The sequence below is a fragment of the Episyrphus balteatus genome, chromosome 2, assembly GCF_945859705.1.
Source record: "Episyrphus balteatus chromosome 2, idEpiBalt1.1, whole genome shotgun sequence".
Lineage (NCBI taxonomy): Eukaryota > Metazoa > Arthropoda > Insecta > Diptera > Syrphidae > Episyrphus > Episyrphus balteatus.
Window position 1 is genome coordinate 70867831 of NC_079135.1, and position 16050 is coordinate 70883880.

The window sequence follows — 16050 nt, forward strand, 5'->3', positions numbered from 1 at the left end:
CAGGGGCCCCAAAAAAAAATAAACTGCTTTTTTAAAAGAAAAATTATAATTTTATCTTAGGGCCCCAAAAAATATTTCTTGAAAAATCTTTGCCACCACAAATAATACATTAGGGGCCCCAAAAAAGCAAAAAAATATTATTTGAGGATCCTCAAAAGTGGTTCAAAACAATCAAATGGAAAATTAAATATAAATTCAGGGGCAACAACATAAATACATCAGGGCCCAAAATAAAAACATTACGTTATTGGTGGCATTCCGAATATTACTTCCGAACAGATGCCCCAATTATTAATTTTTGGCTCCAAAAAAATTATATTATATTTTAGGTGCCTCTAAGCACTTAATTTTGAGGCTCTAAAAATAATTTTTCAGGGGCCCCAAAATAAAAAAAATTATGTCTGATGATGGAAAATAAAATATGTATTTATTACTTCAGAACAGAGGCCCCAAGAACTATCAATTCTAAGCTAAAAAAAATTTTTACTTTAGGGGTCTCTAAATATTTAATTTTGGGGGCCCCTAGTACAAGTGTTTACTACTTTTATGAGAGACATTTTAAGTAAGTATAGCAAAGTGCATTGCGAACATATTAAAACATTAAAATAAACCTAAAAATAAATAAGCCATACAAAAAAAACGTATGGTGTATACGTATTTTTTTTGTAACTAAGGGGCCCCCAAATATCAAAGGGCCCTAAAATTTAGTGTTACCCCGGGGCCCCGGCGACTCAACGTACGCCACTGAAAATGTATGTAATAAAATCCAGAAAAGTATACATTTTGACTAGATGCTCGATTAAATTGATTCAAAAACATTACATAACTGTGTTGGAAGTTGTTATGAGACAAACTTGTAGTAAATTTTATTTCCCACAAAATATGTTTTATAACTTTTTGCTCTAAACCCACCATTTAGGAATTATAATGAATTTCGTAAAATGCTATGCCCACTTTTTTTTATATGCACCATAACTTTTTATTTTAAACTTTTATCAAAAAATTGTTGTTATAAAAATTGAAGAACTATTAATTAACTATGTTTTTCTCATATAAGGTTTTTTTGTCCGACGTACCGTTCCCTCACTAAAACGAAAAATCAATAAAAAAAATAGAAAAAACAGGGTGAGGGGAGAGTACGATAACTATGGCGCTGAGATTTGATAACTGTATTTTGTAGAAGGGTTCAATACAAGTATTTTTTACTTTGGGAGAAGGGGTCTATCTAATCCCGTTTAGGCGGGAGGGGAAATTTTCTAAAAAACAACCTAAAATGACAAAAAAAATATTAAAAAACAACGGCAACACTAAGAGTCATGAAGGATATTTTTTTCAAAAGCCACAATTAAACGCTTTATTTTAATTTTTAAATTGTGTTATTAAAATTAATAGTTTTTGAAATAATCGATCTCAAAGTTAAAATTAGCGAAACAAATTAAAAAAAAAACACATTCAGTACTATTTTTGTCATGACCATTAATTTCAATACAAAATTTACTATTCAACGAAAAACGACTTAAAAAACGAAGAAAATTGGGTTTGTTGCAAAATTGCGGAGAAACGGTTGTCCACAAAAAAAAAGTTTTGGTACAAACTTAAACTGTAACAAATTCCTGATTGGTTGTAAAAAAAATCTTTCAAAACAGACGTATTTTGGCAAAGATAAAGCCATTTAAGGAAATGGAAAGCAAAAATCATAAAAACCGTCATAACTCGAAAACGGGACGCAAACGAGAAAATGACCTCTTAAGTTTTTCGACTTAAAATGACCTCAGGAATCCATGGTTTTCGTTTGGGGCAGTGACTGTGGGATACCCTGTAGAGAAATTTGGGAAATGTAGGTACCTATGTATATAAAAACAAAAAAAACAAAAAAATCCGTTTTATTAAAGAATAAAACAAAATCTGAAATCAAATTGCGCTCCAAACCATGTATGCAGTTTTATTTGAAATTAATTTTTAGAAAAAAAATTCAAAATCGTTAGAGCCGTTTTTTAAAAAACTAATTCTTTATAAATAATTTTTGGAAAAAAAAGTTTTAAGATAAAGTTGGTATGCCATTTTGTAGAAATCACTGATCAACATCTAAAAACAAAATTTCAAAAAAATTCAATATTCCGTTTTCGAAACTTTTATTTTTCAAAAAAAAAAAAATTAAAATTTTTTTTTTTTAAATCCCAAAACTATTTTTTTCAAAATTTTATTTTTGGTTTAGACTAAAATTATATAAATGCTTTTTTGCAAAAAGTCTCGTTCAAATCGAATAAGTAGTTTCGAAGTAAATCGGATTTAAAAAAAAAAAACGGTTCTATGGCAGGTACCGTTAATAATGATTTTAAATAAAAAAAATTTTTATTAAAAGAGACCTTTTCCTTAAACTTACATTAGAATTTTTTTTAACAAAATCGTTGGAGCCGTTTTCGAGATATTTCAATTTTGCTAAAATCGGTATATGAACCGTGATTTTTGGTCCAAAAAAAATTCATTCCAAAAACCCTCCTGGAGAGTCGCCAAATAACGCTACATATGTATGTACCAAGTTTGACATCAATTGGTCCATCGGTTTAGGCTATAGCTTCGTTTACAGACAGACTGACAGACAGACGGACTTCCGGGACCCACTTTTTTGGCATTCTCTATTATAGTAATGTCATGGAAAAATGTTATCTCAACTTTTTTTTTCCGTACGAACGCATAACTTGATATAATAGTACCTACACCTACATATATCGCAAGTAAAAAGTATACTATACATATGTATATGTATACTGAAAATTCCAAAGTCCCTAAGATCCCCAAAAATTATATTTTTTTCAAAATTTTTTCAAAAATTCATATACCCACCAAAAATCGTCGTTTGTTCACCTACGTTTAGGAGATATTCAAAAACAAAAACAAATTTTCAAAATTCCCAACAAGAGTTACGCATACACCATAGTGTATCTACTGAAAATTCCAAAGCCCCTAAAATCCCCAAAAATTATTTTTGTTTGTATTTAAATGGCAATCGTTTGTCCACCTCGAGTTGATTACATACACCAAAAATTGTCGTTTGTCCACCCTATGTTTAGGAGATATTCAAAAAATAAATTTTGTACTGAAAAATTCAAAATGCCCAATTCAAATTTCTGTCGTTCGCTCGAGGTGGACAAACGACAAAAATTTTAATTTCTGAAAAAATTGATTTTTGGGGATTTTAGGGGAATTTCAATTTTTCTGTGCAAAATTTCAAACGGAGTGTAAAAACGATAATATTTGGTATGGATATAGAACTCGAAGTGAACAAACGATTTTATAGGTACGTCCAATCACAATAACCATTGCTTCACGAGGCTCACTTAATAATTAAGGAGTTGCAGAGCGAAACCTTTGAAAATCCAAAATCTGGAGGACCAACTACATGGTTGGTAATACAATTGTAAATAAAAATTAAACGCTCTATCTCTCACGCCAAATCGTAAAATAGGTATTTTTTTTTTTACCTAAAAACATTATTAAAGATCAAACACGTTTTATTTGCCAAAGCTTTTGAAAAAAGCTCTAAAAAAATATTCGATAATGTAACTCTGGAGCAAAATATTTCAACGACCTCCAGCCTAATGCAAAGTCAACCAAACAAACATACAATTTATGCTCACCACCAGGGTTGACATCGAGCTTTTTTGATCGAGGGCTAAGTTTTCTTGAGTTTTTTCTTAACTTACAATACAAACCTTCTACTTTAAAAGTGACCAACAATATGATTATAAATAAAGTCTAAAACTCTATAACGTATGTATAATTTGCTGTGAATGACTTTCAGAACATTTTTACTAGTAAATTTTCCAGAAACTGATTCATGCAAGTTACGTAAGTACAACTTACGCATAATCCTTGCCTTGGAAGAAGTTATAGTTGAATTTCATGGTGTTTTTGCGTTCTAGAATTTAAACAGCTGGAAACTCTGTTCAATATCTCTATTTTGTTCTCTCTCCCTAATGTTATACTACAAATACAAACTACACTCTTTTGCTCCACTCCAAAGCTTCATTGCCATGCGATCACAATCACAAATACGTCGAAACATGTACAAACATTAAAAAAAATGAGACTTCGTTATCTATCCTTCACCACCCGGCCTCCTAACTTCTAAGCACAATTCGCTGATTCATTTGTTCAAAATGAGTATGTGTGTTGTTCGCGGTTTTACCAGTCAAGTAGATCACTCATTCAGTGATCGCGCGATCGCCAAGCTGTGCAATAGTCTTCATTAAAAAACTTTCCAGAAAAAAACCTATTTTTCCAACTTCTTAAAAAATGTCTCAGTATGTGACAGAAAAACTAAAAATATTTTTAGAAAACAAAAATACAATTTTTAATTTTTGTTTTCTTTTACAGAAAAGCCGATATTGCCCTTATTGGTTTGGCCGTAATGGGCCAAAACCTAATCTTAAATATGGATTCCAAAGGCTACGTAGTTTGTGCCTACAACAGAACTGTCGATAAGGTGATATGGAGCTTTTCTCGTATGATTTCAGTTTTTTTTTTCATGTTTTTTGTTGGTGTTTTAGGTAGACCAATTCCTTAATAATGAAGCTAAGGGCACTAAGGTCATTGGAGCTAAATCACTCGAAGACATGGTCAACAAACTTAAGGCCCCAAGAAAAGTCATGCTATTGGTGAAAGGTAAGTGTTTTGATTTTGTAAATGATAAGATTAAGCAAGGCCACTTGGAATGATAAAGTTAGAAGAATATCACATGTCTACGTCATGATGACAGGGTATCTATGGCGCATGAGTTTTTTTTTATCAGTAGTAGTGTGTTTTCTAAAAAGCTGTTAGGTAAATGAAAGCATTTGAAAGTGTATTAGTGCTAAATTTTCAAGGCTAGTGAAATGCTGAAAGCACCTGCATTTATTCACTCTCAATTAATTTGTGTTTTTTTATTTTGTACTTGAATTCAATGTTATTTTGGTTGAAACGAGTTATTACTAATGATGATATATAACTCCTCGTGAGATAAGATTTGAACATTTTTAATATTCATCTTTTTAAATTACCGTTTTATAACTCGTCTAGGGGGAATTTCTGATGCGAAATTAAGACTTTAATACCAATAAGGGGAAATTACTGAATAGAAGGCGCTTAAATATTATTGAATTTTGTATCGAATAGGTAGGCTTTCACTTAGTATTTATATTTACATGACAATGTATCTTTTATAAGGTTAATTTTAAATGCCAAATATAAGAAATGAAACCAATCAAATTTAAAAGATAAAATATTGTCTTAATCGGTTTATGCACAAAGATTTTACAATCACTCAGTAAATCGAAAAGTTAATAGGTACAAATTTCTTTGATTTATTTTTCGTATTAATAAAATGACAATCTTTAAAACAAAATTTAAAGTTCTCTTTAATAGATAAAACTAAGGTATCTGGGGCGTATACGCAACAAAAATAAAACAAAAACAAAGTGAATTATAGCAAATTCACGTTTCTAAGATAGGATCTTCTTTTTATCTGGAATGACAAAATTATCGAAATTACAAACAAATTAAAACTTATCTGGAATTGAAAATACAAAAATGTATTAGAATCTAGAAACACAGTGAAACTAAAAAATAAAAGTTACTATGTGAATCAAGGGGCACGGTAGTGCCCAGCCAAGTTCTCTAGCAACTTTTGCACTACACCCTTATTTACAGGAAACAACTCAGGCCATTTTCGACCCCCCTCTAACTTCCACACCAAAGATGCTAGAAATTTCAACACCGCTACATTTGTTGAGCTGGTCGAAACCAAACTCCTCATAAAATTTCAGCCTCTTTTGATGAGTAGTTTCTGAGATATAGGGCTTCAAAAATCGCAAAAACCGTAACTGACTGACTGACTCACTCACTCACTCACTGACAGATCATCAAAATTATGGAGAACTTCCCGTTAACGTAGAAACTTGAAATTTTACACGGTGATAGGACTTGTGGTGTATACAAAGGGAAAAATCGAAAATTTGAGATTTTCAATTCAGGGGGCGTGGCATCCGCCCATTTCCGCTGAATTTTCATCAAATATTTTAGAGCACTTCTGATTATCGTAGAATCTTGAAATTTGGTAGAATGGTAGAGCTAGTAGTTTATAAAAAGGAAAAAAATTAAAATTTGAGAACTTTAGCCAGGGGGCGTGGTAACCGCCCATTTTCACTGAATTTTCATCAAATATATAGATTTTCAATTCTACAGCCATACCTTGCAAAAAGGAGTGAAATCACAACAAAAACATTACTGTTAAAAAAAGAGCCAAGTTCTCCTATGTTGAAATTATGCTGGCACAAAAAGTACTGAGATGTAAAAGTGTACCAAGTTCTAAAGTTTGGGTTCAAATTCGTATCAATAAAATTTTGATTGTTTACTTGGCAATTTTTGAAATAACTTTAAAAATCGGCAGTTAAAAGAAAAATTGTCAAGGGAACAATCAAAATTTTATTGATACGAATTTGAACCCAAACTTTAGAACTTGGTACACTTTTACATCTCAGTACTTTTTGTGCCAGCATAATTTCAACATAGGAGAACTTGGCTCTTTTTTTAACAGTAATGTTTTTGTTGTGATTCACATAACCACCTATCTCTAATACCCAGAGGAATTTTTTTTCCCTCGTCGGAATATTTTTCGCCCTCGAAATGTTTCCAGATCCAGATAACAAAAAATTCAATTAAATGACAGCTAAATTTCCCTGGAAAATTTATTTTGCCAATAACAATAAATTCAGAGGGAAACTTTTCATGATCATTTTTGTTCCGTTGTTTAAAACATGGGAAACATTGCCAGGAAAATTTTAGTTCACGATATCCCTTAATTTGTTCATTTCCAATCATTTTGATTTATTTGAAAAAAAAAACATAAAAAAGAAAAAACAATCTTTTTTACATTTATTTGCCTTATAAAATGGATATTTAATTTATAAATGTTTCCTAAGTTTTATATTTATGGACGTGAGGAAAATAACATTTGATAATTTAGATATAAATTTCTTAAAAATGATTTATCAGTTTTGTATTAAAAATTATATATGTATAAGAAAACGACTCTAATCTTTCAATATTCATTCTTACCTTTCTTAAATATAATGTATACTAACTATAAATTCGTTATAATCGGACTAATCATACGGGAGAAAATCATTAATTAAAAAAAAAAAAAAACAAAAATCATTCTACTATAGATACCGATCATATTAATTTAAAAAAAAAAGTTCCACGAAGAGATTGATATTGCTTTCTTTTTAAGGAAATAAAATACAAAACTAGATGGCACGTATTTTCTCTAACAATTAAATTTAAAAAAAAATATCTTAAATCACTAGTTCGAAATTTGCCATTTAATTTAGTTAACAACAATTATTGAGCTTTTTTATCAAAACAAAGGTATTAAATTTAAATATCTTGCACCTTTTACCCATAGACCTTCATATAAAATACCAGGTTTCTTGTAGCGTTTTAAGGCTAAAAGAAACGGGCTGTTGGAAGGCAAAACCTTTTGGTCACAGTGACACAGCAAATTTAATACCATCGGATATGCTTCTGACACCCACGGACTACTGCACTCCTATTTTGAATACTGTAATGAATTGCAAGGTCAGCTTCCCGTCTAGATCAGACTGGGAAGAGGGCATTGTGACGAGAGACTTCGACACCTGCATTTTCACTGATGGCTCAAAAATGGATTGTGGGGTCGGTGCGGGTGTCTACTATGAATCCCTCAATATCTCAAAATCCTTTCGACTACCAAACTTTGCCAGTGTATTCCAAGCGGAATTGCTGGCAATTAAAGAAGCTTGCAAATTACTTAGCCTATATCCAAACCAAAACCAAAGCATAGCTATATTAACAGATAGCCAGGCAGCTATAAAAGCAATTGCTTCGGTCACGACATCCTCCAAATTAGTTCAGCAGTGCAGAGAGGAACTCTCATTGCTGAGTGGAAGCCTCACAATCACTCTCATCTGGATCCCAGGTCACAGTGGTTTTGAAGGCAATGAAAAGGCGGATGAACTGGCCAGGCAAGGATCGGCCCTTCATGAGTCTCTAGCAGAAATAGTTAACATCCCCATGGGAGTCATGAAGGGCGATATCTTCTTAAAATACCTAACAAAAGCCAACAATAGGTGGCACAACTTGACTAGCTGCGTCATATCCAGAAAAATCTGGCCCACCTATAATAAATCCAAATCATATGACCTAATCTCTAGACCCAGAAAAGAAATTAGCAGGATCGTTGCGGTATGTACGGGACATTGGCCGATAGGAGAACACGCAGCAAAGCTAGGTATTCCTTACAACACCTTTTGTCGCAGTTGTTTGAATCAGCAAGAAAAAGAAACGGTATTCCACTTCCTTTGCCAATGTCCTGCCCTTGCTAGAAGCAGAATGCTCTCTCTGGGCAGTGAATTTTTCAACGATATAAATAACATCTCAGAATTAAAGATCAAAGACTTGATCTCATTCCTCAATGCAACGAAGTGGTTTTAGGCTAGCCTAAACACTCGTATGTATTGAAATCACTTTATTCCAATTAACCCATTTATAACTCATAGGTTTCACAAGTTTTGGTATCAAAACGGCGCATTTTGCGCTACTTGGGTCATCAAGCTAGGCTGCTTATGACCGCCATCTCTACCTACCTACCTTAAATAATGAAAATTGTTCATTTTTCAAGGAGTTCTTCTTTAAAAACAGATATTTCGAGATTTTTCTATTTTAAAATATTTCTAATTTCATAAAACAGCTTTGTTAAAATCGAGGTAGTCCTTAGAGAAAGTCCAAAAAAACATAGTTCTATGCAATTCAAAAATCGTCTGTACATACCTGGTAAAGAAGCTCTAAAGTTAAATCTGTTTACGACAGATTTTTTAAGTAATCTAATAAAAAAAAAGTAAAAAATTATAAAATTATGTACTTCTTTTAGTTACTTACAAAACGTTTTAAACAATTTTGACCATAAAACGAAGTAGGTATGCATGCAATTTAACTTCTTGTATAAAACGGAATTTAAAAAAAAATAAAAATCGTTAAAGCTTTTTTTTTTTTTAATTATACAATATTTTTATTAGAATAGTACACACAAGACACGAATTCGCCCCTCAATTTTGTACTTATGTATGTATGTACCTACATATATATACATTTTCAAAAAAAAAAAACATTGAAATCATATTAGTCATTGGGTAGTATTTATGTATATTTATTTCTAAAATATATTCCTCATTGCTGGAATTTTTGTTGCTATTTTTTTCTGAGATAGTAATGATATGTAGGTACAGCATATTTGGTTTTAAGTATTATAGGTCAATATTAAAAAAATTCCTTTAATCATGTTACTCAACATGCTTATCAAAAACTTTTCAGTTTGAGAATATGTACAAACCCCTTTTTTTCTTTGGTTCAATGATTGTGCATAGTTTATTTGTATGTTCTTATAAAAGTTTTGACTGTGGCCACCTAAATGACTGTATACATACATACAACAACATAAATAAAAATTACCAACCGAAACTAGAACAGAAAGTAATTTTTTTGTACTCGCCTTAAACTACTAAACACCCAATCTCAAATGTATAGCTTTCTAGGCTCAAATTCTTAATATTTCTTAATTATATTCATTACCTCTCAATGATCTTGAATCTACAAGATCATATCATACTCTTGAAAAGCTCAAATTGATCATGACACTGATTTTGTTGCACACGTTTGTGTTTCTTTTTATTTACAGCCGGTAGCGCAGTCGATGATTTCATCAACAAACTGGTGCCACTTCTCTCCCCTGGTGACGTTATTATTGATGGAGGTAACTCTGAATATCAAGACACTACTCGTCGATCAGACGAACTTAAGCTTAAGAAAATCTTATACGTTGGCTGTGGAGTGAGTGGTGGAGAAGAAGGTGCTCGTCATGGACCATCACTCATGCCAGGTGGTAACCCTGAGGCATGGCCTCTTGTGAAGGATATATTCCAATCGATATGTGCAAAATCTAACAACGAACCCTGCTGTGAATGGGTTGGTGAAGGTGGTGCTGGACACTTTGTTAAAATGGTTCACAATGGAATCGAATACGGTGACATGCAACTTATTTGTGAAGCATATCACATAATGAAATCCCTAGGCTTAACTCAAGATCAAATGGCAGAACAGTTCGGCAAGTGGAATACCGAGGAATTGGATTCATTCCTCATTGAAATTACACGTGATATCCTTAAGTATAAGGACGACAAAGGTTTCCTACTGGAGAGAATACGAGACACTGCAGGTCAGAAGGGAACTGGCAAATGGACAGCAATTGCAGCTTTGGAATATGGAATTCCTGTGACGCTAATTGGAGAAGCTGTTTTCTCGCGTTGTCTGTCCGCACTACAAAGTGAACGTGTGTTGGCGAGCAAGCAATTGAAAGGACCCGAGGTGAAACCTAAAGTCGACAACTTAGCCACATACCTAAATCACATGAAACACGCACTGTATTGTGCAAAGATTGTTTCGTATGCCCAAGGTTTCATGTTGTTGCGTGAGGCAGCCAAGGAGAACAAGTGGAATTTGAACTACGGTGGAATTGCTTTAATGTGGCGTGGGGGCTGCATTATTAGAAGGTATATTCTAGTTTAAGTACATTCACTTACAAAAATATACTAACGAAGTTTATTTTCTTTTAATTATTTATAGTGTTTTCTTGGGTAACATCAAAGAGGCGTTTCAGAGGAACCCCACACTATCCAACTTGTTGTTAGATGACTTCTTTAAAAAGGCAATTGAAAGTGGACAACAATCGTGGCGTCAAGTAGTTAGCAATGCATTCCTTTGGGGCATTCCTGTGCCAGCAATGTCAACGGCTTTATCATTCTATGATGGTTACCGTACCGAAAAGCTTCCAGCCAATTTATTGCAAGCACAACGTGATTATTTCGGAGCCCATACCTATGAGTTATTAGGTCAAGAGGGTAAATTTGTGCATACCAATTGGACTGGTACGGGTGGAAATGTTTCGGCTAGCACATATCTGGCTTAAGGTGTTTGAAATGATACAGTCTCTTTGTGTGTTAGTATTTCGTTTGTTTTTTTTTTTTGTATCTTAAGTCTCTCAATCTCTATTTCATTTTGTAATTAGTCAAATAAATTATGAAGGTAACATGAATAAACCTAACAAGAAAAGGGAAACTTGTTTTAATTCATATTAAATATTTCTTACATTTTTTAGGCGATGATGTATGGGGTTTTATACGAATTATAACTTGATCATACAATCTGTAAATGATGCGAATATTTTAAAAGTGTAATAAGCCGTAATAGTTTGTTTAACGTATTTATCTTTAAACTCGAATTTTTTGTTTAAAAAAGATATACTGTTAAATTGTGGTTAATGGTCTTATTCCACTGGCATAACAGCCAACAGCTCATAATGATAACCACATATTTTGGTAATTTTGCTATTCGATAAACAGGTCTTAAAAAATTGGCGTTGTATGGCGGTTAAAAACTAAATTCAAACAATTTTTTTTTTAGCCAACACCAACATTAAAAGTTATTTTCGCATCATTAAAAGCTCTACATTTTTTACACATTCATGGGGTATCAATGGACCATTGTCTGGCCTGAGTGTTCCGGTGTCCCAGTCGACAGTCAATTTTTTTAACCATACTAATGTGGTTTTTGGAGCTCAATTTAAAAAAATTGTTTTTTTTTTTTATTTTTTTCTTAAGCTTGTAAAAGGAACCGCTACAATACCCGGATGCGGATTCAAGATTATTCGTTACACCAGGCCAGATTCACCAGAGTTGAATTTAAGGTAGGGCAACGGTTTTATCAGGTAGGGCATTGGTAATCGTTTAAAGAGTGTAAAATTGCTAAACTTTATTTTTCTACTACTACAACTACAAATAGACAAATTTTGCACCATTGTATTTTTTTATACATATAGCAAAAGTAAAAAAGTGTAAAAAAATTGTAGTCTGTATATTTGGTTGTTTTAATGTAAGAAAATGTTACACTTTTGCAACGATACAAGACCATTTGCATCGAATCGGGAATACCCTATTGTTTGCCCTAAATCCAGATTTTGGGGGTATATATTGAAGAAAGAAAGTAGGCCCCTTTACTATGTTCGACAAAAGGTACTAAGTCGTAACTAAAGTAATCTTTAAATGTTAGTTTTTGTCATACAGCGTAATCTTTGACAAATATTTAGTAAAATCTAGTTTATTAATTATTGTTTTTTTTTTAAATTTACAATTTACAACAAATTTAATTTTTTTTTGTAAAAAAACTGCACTTTTTTTCGGTTCTATCTTCGAGCCTACTTAAATAATTTTTGAACATAGTAGTATTTTGTATTTGAGACTAAACTAAACTTTTTTAAAGTGCTGAACTCGGCTCCGCAAAATTAGGCCCCAGGAAATATGGCCCCAAAAGAAAAAATGAAATAAGGCTCAAATTGGGGTATTTTTTCATAATGAAATTATGCCCCACTGAAATATGGCCATAACGAAATGAAAAAATGCCTCAAAAATAAATGAAATAAGGTCATAAGGTCATTTTGTAATTTTTTGAAAAATGAAATAAATCTCCAAGTTTTCTTTTTCATCATTAGATAAACCATGCGATTTTGTTAGCTATTTTGTTGCTTACTAATGCTTTTCAATATAAAAATCTTGCTGCCAAACATCAGCGAGTCCACAATAAGCGCTACATTGACAATTCTGGGTCCTTGATAAGCGGAATTTCAGAAAGGTTATGAAAAATAATATAAGGCCCCAAAATATTTTTAAAATAAAATGAAAATGAAACAGTAAAAAAAAACGTTTTTTACTGTTTTTGAAGTTATGCTGTACCGATATTTTTTTATTGTCTGAGATATCTTCAGTTGTTTGGCATATTATATTATCATAAAGGAGAAAAAATATAACGTCTCTTTTATAAAAATGATATTTTTAAAAAAAGGGCATTTTCAAAAGTAGGGCATTTTTGAAGGTCCAACGTTTTCATAAACAGGGCATTTTTGAAGGTAGTGCATTTTTGAGGCAAGGAATTTTTAAAGCTGGTGCGATTTTGAAGCAACGACATCTTTATAATTTGGGCATTTTTAAAGATAGATCTTTTTTGAAGGTAGGGCATTTTTATACGGACAGCCTTTTCGAAGTTATTGCATTTTAAAAGCTAGAGCATTTTTGAAAGTAGGACATTTTCATAAGTAGGGCATGTTTTAAGGTTGGGCATTTTTAAGGCAGGGAATTATTGAATGTACGGTATTTTTATAAGAAGGGTATTTTTGAAGGTAGGGCATTTTTGAAGGTAATCCCTTTCTGATGATGGACATTTTTTAATGTAGGGCTCAAAGGAATTTTTCGGTTTAAGTGATAGCATAAAATTATTGGTATTTTTAGAAAGGAAATTCAATTGTTTATATTAAATGAGCAATGCAGAATGCAGACCCTAGTGTGAGCAATGGGAAGTTAAAATGCATTTACAATCCATTTCTTTTATTCCATAAAAACGGGTAGAAGATAATGTAGAATCGACAAGCTGTTGTTTACTAGTCTATATGCTCTTTTGTGTGTTAACTTTAAGCTAACCCAAAAAAAAATATAAATATTGCATGCAAAATATAAGTCGACAGTTCAAGAACCTTTTATCTTTACTTTATTTCGCAATTCTTGTTCATCACTTTCCAAAAATATATTCTTTATTTTTAATCAATGAGATTTATTACTTACTAAAGTATAACTACATTTTTTTCTTTTTTGCAAATCTTGATATTATTTTTAACAACTACATATTTCTATTTTTCTACTGCAAGTTTGTCACAACCGTACAAATGGCCAATTATTACCTGAAAACAAAAACAAAACAAGATGTTTAAAATATAAATGCAAAAAAGGTTATATGACAAATTTTTGAGAAGAATGATGTTAACCTGTCTGCGAATAAGTTGTAAAGTGTCTTCTCCATATTTAAATTGTTGGGAAATCTGCTCTGGTTCTTTTAAAAATTGATTTTCTCGGAATTGCTCACGAATCCTTCGCATGAAGTACATTCTAGAGGTTTTGGGAAAACAAAAATAAAAATAACATTTAAAAAAAAAGTTCGATTTATCTATTGATGCAATTACCTAAAATTATATGCCGGAAACTTTTTTGATTCCCGCATGAGCATGCGATACAATGAAAGCACTTGAAACTTATGTCTTGCAATAACGCACATTTTATTTTGTAATAAATGCTTGATTATTTAATAAAATAATAAACAATTTTGTGCAAAATTTATAATTTATTTTTTTCAAATAGGGTTCGCTTAGTTGCAAATCGGTATTTTGACAGAAAGACCGATATCATATGTTAACTGTCAAATATGCATTTTTTGTTGATCTAGTACAATTAATGGAAGTATTCAGTGAGCTAAAAGTTTAATTTAAGGCGTAGTACGCAACTGGAGCGAAGTGAACATTTTTATAAGGCTATGTTTGCACCGGCAATTCAGTCTAGATATCACTGCAAACCACAGTACACATAAAAAGGTAATATATTCCGAACTGACATTGGTCGCCAGATTGTCAAAACATGACACTTTGGCGACCAATGTCAGCTACCGAATTCTTAATTGTTTAAAATTCTGACGAAAAACGCACAAAAACCGATAAACCACACACACCACTAATTTTTAATTATTTATTTATTATTTTCCGCGATGAAACACGAAGAAAATTTGTTATTTTTCAATTTATAATATTTTTAAATGACATTTTATAAATTAAAACAAAAACAAATTTCCTGTTTACTGCGATTGAAATATAAAAATTAAAGGCCGACCTGACAGATTGGTGCCCATTTTTGACAAACAAATTTTGACAACGTTCGGAATATATTACCTTATTATGTGTACTGTGACTGCAAACATCATATCGTCGGTCTCATAAGAAAACCTCGTAACTCCCAAAATCAAAATTTTACAGGAGAGACGAAAGAGTAAACAAACAACAGAGTAGTTGGGAAGAAACGCGCTGTGCAAAATTTGAATTTAAGTCTATTTAGAGTTTTCGGAATGACCCCAAATTTTCTGAGTTGCTCCGCTGACATATTTTCTAAAGAATGGCATTCAAAAGTCATTTTTGAAAAAAAGTGGAGTTATGAGGTTTTCTCATGAGACCGACGATATAGGTTTTTTGTTTATATATTAGCCTTTTTGCCACCAGACCCAAAACGCCGTTTTCGGCAAAAAAATTTTGAAAACTTGAAATGCATTCCCACCGAAAATTTTCAGGTTTCCGTTTGAGGTTTAAATTATTTTAATACTGCAACACCCCAGACATCTTCAAATTAATGGCAAACAAAGAAAAAAACGTAATCTTTTGAAATGTATTCTTTTGTTTTTTATTAAGGCTTGGCCACACCGGAGGGTATGCGGTAGCGGTACGGGTAGAGGTAACAGTACTTGTATGAACAAAATTCCAAACTGACATATCAACGTTCAGATGTGGAATTTTTATCATACAAATATCGTTACCGCTACCCGTACCTCTACCGCATACCCTCCGGTGTGGCCAAGCCTTTAAACAAGCCAAAAGAGCAGATCAGGATAAATTTTATTTCTCATACAATTTTTTTCTCGGGACACGTTTGATTTTCAAAAAAAAAATTCAATCTGGCTACCTGCAAACGCTTATAACACAAAAACGACGCAACTTATGTTAAAAGTTCTTCTTCTTCCTTTTTCTCGGCGCTGTTATGATCTCGATGTCGAGGGGATCATAACTATCCCACGTAACTGCTTCACACTAGTGATCCGCCTGTGGGGTTCGCCGGGTTGACCTCAGAAATCGGCGGCAAGCCTCCCGGTTTTGTATTGTTCCATTTCTAAGGCCAACTGAATGCTGGTGGTTTTGCATTTGCTTGTACCAGGAGTTTTTAGGCCTACCTTTCTTTCTATTTCGTGTTGGAACGTTGTATGATATTGCTTTTTTGACGGGGTTCTCAGGATCTCTCCTTTGAACATGGCAATACCAACTGAGTCGGTCGTGTTCAATTTTTT

General features: G+C 32.5%; 2 protein-coding genes across 2 annotated transcripts; one reads left to right on the forward strand and one right to left on the reverse strand.

Moving 5' to 3' along the window:
- Positions 1–4167: 4167 nt before the first annotated feature.
- Positions 4168–11181, forward strand: LOC129909834 (6-phosphogluconate dehydrogenase, decarboxylating). The gene is made up of 5 exons (XM_055986941.1): positions 4168–4304; positions 4378–4486; positions 4551–4665; positions 9752–10622; positions 10696–11181. Exons 1-5 carry the CDS (start codon positions 4297–4299, stop codon positions 11036–11038), a joined length of 1446 nt encoding a protein of 481 aa, XP_055842916.1. The 5' UTR covers positions 4168–4296; the 3' UTR covers positions 11039–11181.
- A 2461-nt stretch (positions 11182–13642) lies between these two features.
- Positions 13643–14359, reverse strand: LOC129911306 (protein bcn92). Its single transcript, XM_055989049.1, has 3 exons — positions 14135–14359; positions 13940–14060; positions 13643–13855 (listed from the first exon to the last, which is right to left on the reverse strand). Exons 1-3 carry the CDS (start codon positions 14224–14226, stop codon positions 13805–13807), a joined length of 264 nt encoding a protein of 87 aa, XP_055845024.1. The 5' UTR covers positions 14227–14359; the 3' UTR covers positions 13643–13804.
- Positions 14360–16050: the final 1691 nt, after the last annotated feature.

Coding starts and splice junctions, on each gene's coding strand:
- LOC129911306 (XM_055989049.1), bottom strand. CDS start 14,226: ATGTGCGTTATTGCAAGACATAAGTTTCAAGTGCTTTCATTGTATCGC. Junction 14,061..14,134: donor TTTCCGGCATATAATTTTAG/GTAATTGCATCA, acceptor CAAAACCTCTAG/AATGTACTTCATGCGAAGGA. Junction 13,856..13,939: donor TACAACTTATTCGCAGACAG/GTTAACATCATT, acceptor TTTTGTTTTCAG/GTAATAATTGGCCATTTGTA.
- LOC129909834 (XM_055986941.1), top strand. Junction 4,487..4,550: donor ACAACAGAACTGTCGATAAG/GTGATATGGAGC, acceptor TTGGTGTTTTAG/GTAGACCAATTCCTTAATAA. Junction 10,623..10,695: donor GGGGGCTGCATTATTAGAAG/GTATATTCTAGT, acceptor AATTATTTATAG/TGTTTTCTTGGGTAACATCA.